The 6,359-nt window shown below is 29.6% G+C and overlaps 1 protein-coding gene across 2 annotated transcripts in view; it reads left to right on the top strand.

Annotated features, from left to right (window-relative positions):
* Window positions 1-874: 874 nt before the first annotated feature.
* The window catches only part of LOC145255722 (uncharacterized), a 492,481-nt gene continuing 486,996 nt past the window's right edge, over window positions 875-6,359 (top strand). Inside the window, exon 1 of one of the 2 annotated variants that reach the window (XM_080114321.1) lies at window positions 875-1,887. In XM_080114321.1, coding sequence (XP_079970447.1) covers window positions 1,373-1,887 — 515 coding nt within the window. In that variant the 5' untranslated portion in view covers window positions 875-1,372. The remainder of the gene's footprint in view (window positions 1,888-6,359) is intronic. The other variant, XM_080114322.1, reaches the window with a different exon arrangement.

The raw sequence follows: 6,359 nt of genomic DNA, 5'->3' as shown, positions 1-6,359 counted from the left end.
TCACTTCTATCATAAATGGAAGCCGCAACAGGAAGAAAAAGAAGGAACCATTATTGAACCATTATTTAAATTCTACCAACAAAACCAAACGAAACGCTTTTTTTTTCCAAAAGAAAGTAAGAATTAACCTCTCGAAGAAATGTGAAAATTTAAAAACAAAGCCGGAGAAAAGGATTAAATCTATATATTTTTTAAAGAAATTCGTTAAGAATTACTTTTAAAAAAGAAAAGAAAAGAATCCAGTTCTACGTCGTATTTCGACCAAGCAAACTTCATTCATTCATTCATTGAAAGTCTCGACTTTTCTTTCTTTTTTTTCTTTTTCGTCTGCTGAATTCTTCACCGTTTCGCAATTTTCGCTACTTTTATCCAAAAAAATAATTGAAGACATTCTAGAATATCTCGTTATTTTTTAATAGCATATTCTTTCTCTCTTTTAAAATATCCTTTTTTCAGTAAATTATAAAACGAAAAAGGCACTAAATTGTTGGTAGGATTTGTTATTTTACGTATTATTTTGGTAGAAGGATTCTTCACAATAGCAGCCGATTATTATTATATTAAGAATTATTAATTATTGTTATTAATTAATATTAACGTTTTTTCGTTTTTATGATAAAAACAAATATCCGTCCATTTTTACTTTTATTTTCTGTAGTTTTAATTTTTAAGTACTTAAATTAATTTAAAGTCCTCGATTTTTAAAAATAATTTTAGCTATTAACTAATTAACAAGATTTAAAAAAAAAACATAACGAGTAAATGAAACAGACATTTTTTAGTTCTGTAATTTTTATGAAAAAGGCAAAAACAAATATGAAGAAAAGATCGAAAAATAAAAATACTAAAAGCCGGTGAAGAATTTTTTTCTCAGTTTTTAATTTTTTTTTTTTTTAGAAAAAAGAAGAAAAATATCGACTTGATAATAGGAAAAATACAACTAAAATTTTGTTTGCAATATTTTAAGAAAAGCGATAACGAATTAAAAAGAAGCAATGAATATTTATCATATCTAAAAATATTTATCATATCTAAAAATACTTATCATATCTAAAAATATTTATCATATCTAAAAACAGCAAAAAGAATTAAGATAGAATTTTCTTTTCGTTTTATTTCATGCTAATATATAATTAGCGGAACATTTTTTGCTTTCTAAAAATTCGAATTTAAATAAATATAATGGATCGTTACCGTATGTAGGATATAAAAATATAAAAAAAAAATAATAAAGATAAATGTTCAAATTTATTTAGTTTAATTTGAAAGATAATTCTAAATTATTGCACACTGAAACGTGGGGGCTGTTGTCCTGCTCTTCTTGTAGGTTACTCGTTGCATCTTTTCGTTCTTTCATGCTTCCCGTTTTTGCATGATGCCGTCAGTGTCTGTCAGTTCAAAAGTTGTACAGAAGGCTCTGACGGCGGCCAAATGTGGGGACCTGAAAGTGCTGGAGAGCATCAGCCAGGCTCGATCCCTGCACGACAGCGTCGTCGACGACTACGGGGCCAGCTGTGTCCACTACGGTGCCAGGAGCAACAACGTAGCCGTCCTCGAGCTGCTCGTATGTCGCTTGGGACTGAGTGCCAGCAAACGCACGTGCGTGGGGGCTACCCCTTTGCACGATGCGGCGGCCAGCGGCTCCTTGCACACCCTCCGCTGGCTCCTGGGTGAGGCCGGGGCACAGGTGGACGAAGAGGACGACTTTGGACTGACCGCTGTCCACCTGGCCGCCAAGTATGGCCATAGTTATGTCCTCAACTGGCTGTTAGAGGAGACATGTTGCGACATTATGAAACGGAGTACAAGCGGGGCGCTTCCTTTGCACTTTGCTGTCGTTGGAGGATGCATTCAAGCTGTGAAACTCCTCATCAAAGAAGCACCGCGGTAAGTAGACTTGTTACTTTCACTTTCGTTTTCAGTAAAAACAAAACAAACTTGTTTCAACTTTTTTTTTATCTACGTTTTCAGTAAAATCGCCGAAGTGTTAATAATTTAGGTACTCATGCACTTATTGATCCGTGCTGAAATAATAACGTTATTATTTAAAAAGCCATTCTTAACATGAGGATGGGAGGGTGTTTTGTACCTATTCTGTACTTTAACCTTACAATTGAATATAAAAAAAAACATATAATAAAACTTTAATTAAACTTGGAATTACGCTTTAAAAAATAGCGCGGATCAGTAAGTGCATTAGCACCATAATTTAGGCGATGAGTGATGAACTCGGCTTCTCTTGAGAAAAATTGTTGTTGTTGTCATTATTATTATTATTATTATTATTATTATTATTATTATTATTATTATTATTATTATTATTATTATTATTATTAGCAATAATATGCTCAGTTCCCTGATCTTGTTATCAGTATATGCAATGCAAATGTTGAATTGGTTAATAATGAACATCCGATTGTACTGCTCTAAAAGGAGTAGTTAATGTCTGGGAGGATGGTCTCACGACAACAGAATAGATACTTAACTACCCTCTTCAAAGGAGAAGGTAATGCCTGGAAGAATGATCTTGTTACAAACACAAAGGAAGATGGTTTCATGACAGAAGAACTGATACTTCACTTCCTTTATCCCTGAAACACAATACAACAGAAGTAATACTATAATTTAATTTATTAGGTATGACCATAATAAAGGCGGAATTTTCAACCCGTATTAACAAATAATAACAGTAAAAAATATAATTGATTCAGAATGATTCATTATAATTTTTGTAGTATTCTCAAGAAGAAAGATTCTTTAAAAATCTCATAAAAAGATTCTTTAAAAATCTCATAAAAAGATTCTTTAAAGATCTCGTAAAAACGGTGAATTTTCAAAAAATTTCCCCAAGAGTTAAAACCAGGAAAATTGGAACCGCATGTTATTTCGACGTAAACAATGAAAACAACGCGAGTTTGAAAATTCTCTCAAACATCAAATAATCGATCAATAGTGCAGAGAGTGATCCGCGCTATTTTTTAAATCGTATTTTCAAGTTTAATTAAAGTTTTATATGTTTTTTATTCAATTGTAAGGTTGGAGCATAGAATAGGCACAAAACAGCCTCCCCCCCCCATGTTAAGAATGGCTTTTTAAATAATAACGTTATTATTTACGTCCGGATCACTCTCTGCACTAGTACCGATCAATTTATTAAAAAAAAAAAAAAAATATTTATAAACTGAAATAAAATAATATACAAAAAATTCTCATACTTTGCCCCTCCCCCTAAACGCGATCATCAGGAATTTTTTTTGTAGGAGGTGGGGAATTCACGTCTTAGTTTTTTTGGTTTTTTTTTTTTACATGTTAAAATACACTGGAATGATGAAATAAAATATATTTAATTGCCGATTTATACGATTTTTATCGATTTTTCAAAAAAAAAAAAAAAATTGAAAATAAATTATAATTATTTAAATTTTACAAAATTAAAAAAAAAATCATTATTTAGATTTGGCAGTTTTTAATCGTGTAATTTCAAACAATTTCCGAAATTATTTCTTCTTTTTAATGATTGAATTTTTCAATGTTCGTAAAAAAATTAATAAACAGACAATTTTAATGTTAATAATTTATATATATATATATATATATATATATATATATATATATATATATATATATATATATATATATATATATATATATATATATATATATTTAAAATCAATGCCGTTTTTGAATAGTAAATAATTAAAAAGCATATTTAGAAATCGAACGTAAATAATTTTTTCTACGAAAAGCCAATGACGCAGTAATCTGTTCGCACATTGTAGCGTTACTCGTTTCTTTTGTCAAACAAAAATATAATTACTGAAACAATCATGATTTAAGAGCTAATTAAATTTCTTTGTGCATATGGCTTGTTTTATAATCTGTTAATATTAAATAAAAATGTGCCTTTTAGTTTATGTCGATACAAACATTTAGCATGGAAAATAAGTTTCCGATAAAATTAATTTAAAGATTTAATTTAGATTAAAAATAAAGGCATTTAATAAAAAAAATAATAATCTAAATATTACTCTTTTTTCAAATTACGATATTGAAAATTAATAATAAAGGAAATTGTCAGTTAACGGGTGCCATATCAAACCGGAAGTTAATTGTTTTAGGTGTTAATATGATATTTTTTTCTGGCGATCCTATCTATATATGTCTTTTTCATAATATTTCAAGCCAAACGTAAGAGTTTACTGCTATATTTCACCTGAATAATGATTGAACAAAAACCTTAAAAGATGTAATATATATTTGTACCAAGTTGTTGTTTTTGTCCTATATTTTTAATGTTTTATAAAACCTGTGTTTTGTATATCTGCCACGCCATGTTAATTTTTCATTATTTTTAATGTGTTTGGTTATTTTGTCCATTTTATTCAGTGTAAAATAAAAAAAATATTTCTATGCGATTTAAACCCTGATCTTTCCTTTTCAATATAGAGTAAAATTGTGAGGAATTAATTAAATTTTATTAGTTTCTACTTGTATTTTTGTTATTGTTGTCAAAATTTAGGGTTATACCTATAATTTATTAATATTAATAGGAGCAATAGTATAGTTTCCACTTCAGACGTACAGATTAATGATAGTGTTGTATTTTTATCACTAATAGAAGGTGTCTGATGGTATTTTTTTCTTAGCAGAACGCAAATGACAACAAGGCTCACCAACATCCTAGCTATATATATATATATATATATATATATATATATATATATATATATATATATGAGCAAACAGTTAATAAAATATGTTAAAACCCCTTTGAAATGAGTTAAAAACATATTTAATCTGAAAAGGAAACACTAGATAAATGGATAGTCCTTAATCCGGGGAGTTTCGAAGAAATACTCTCCTTCTCATCAGAGGGTAGGAATTAGCAAAATGCAGGATCGGATTTTGCATGCAGAAGTATTTGATGAAACAACAAATAAGTCAAAGATCTTACTTAAAAACAAAATAAGTTAAGCAGAGAGAATATGGTAAAGAAAAAGGTGATTACACATGAATGGATAGTCTGGTGGAAGATAAAAATTCCAGTAACGGTAAAATCCAAATGTAAAACTTCAAGAAAGTTAAAAGAATTTCCATTTGTACAAGTAAAATCCAAGGAAATCCCGTAATTGGAAGAAGATGGTCCATAATAATCCAAAGGCAGAAATCCATGGAATAATTCACAAACATGTGTACAAGGAAAAAAAAAAAATAATAAAAGAAAAATAAGATGTGCTTTTCACTCTACTTCCGAGACATAACTATAAATAAAAAAAATCTGGGAAGAAAAAAAAATGATAAAGTTAAATATAAAATAAAGGGAAACAAAAGTCAAAACGACCACGACAGGAAATGTTAAAGGCGCGAAAATATATATAGGGCAAAATAATATAGGTCAACTGAAATGTACAAGTCATCACTTAAAAACATGTCAGCAAGAGTTATTAAACGACACTAAAAGGAAAATAAAAATAAAAATAAAAAAGGGAAATAAAATAAATAAATAAATATATAATAAATAAATAGAAAATAAAGAATAAATAAATAAAAAAATAAAATATAATAAAAAATAAAATATAAAATATAATATATAATATAAAATAAAATAAAATAAGAATAAAAAATATAAAAATATAGAATATATATATATATATGATTTTCAGAAGGTGAGAGATTATATATAATAAATTTCACAGCCAAACAACGTTGCAGCCCACAGGAGCCATGACATTCAACGGTCTGGAAGTCCAAGACTCGAGTTTCGCCCTCATTTGGGCTCATCAGTTAGACACATCCGAACTCAGGATTCAAAACCCGAGCCTCTTGCCTGCGAGGCAAGCACTCTACCAACTGAGCAAACGCCTCACACACAAGAAATTCTATTAACTAACACAGATCAAGCAAAGCGTACTGAAATCCGACTGTGAAATGGACCTACTTCGTCTCAACAAGGGACGCGGTCATTTAACCAGCTAATTACCCAAAGCCGATGTCTCACAATTAGGAGTTTCAACTCGAAGGAACAATGCCATCCAGCAATACTAACCTAGCTAGCAATTAATGATAGGATTTTCAGTTGGATGTGTCTAACTGATGAGCCCAAATGAGGGCGAAACTCTAGTCTTGGACTTCCAGTTCGTTGACAGTCATGGCTGTTGTGGGCTGCGACGTTGTTTGGCCATGGAATTTATAATATATAATAATTATATAATCTCTCACATTCTGAAAATCCTATCATTAATTGCTCGCTAGTTTAGCATTGCTGGATGGCATCGTCCTTTCCAGTTGAAATATTCCTATATCGTTCTTTATCAACCTAAAGATAACACACACGTATGTACGAGTATAATCTATATGTG

This window comes from Euprymna scolopes, chromosome 31 (genome assembly GCF_053919585.1).
Source record: "Euprymna scolopes isolate OS-2025 chromosome 31, ASM5391958v1, whole genome shotgun sequence".
Lineage (NCBI taxonomy): Eukaryota > Metazoa > Mollusca > Cephalopoda > Sepiida > Sepiolidae > Euprymna > Euprymna scolopes.
The sequence above is the reverse complement of the archived record's forward strand: the minus strand, read 5'-3'. Positions and strand labels throughout refer to the sequence as shown.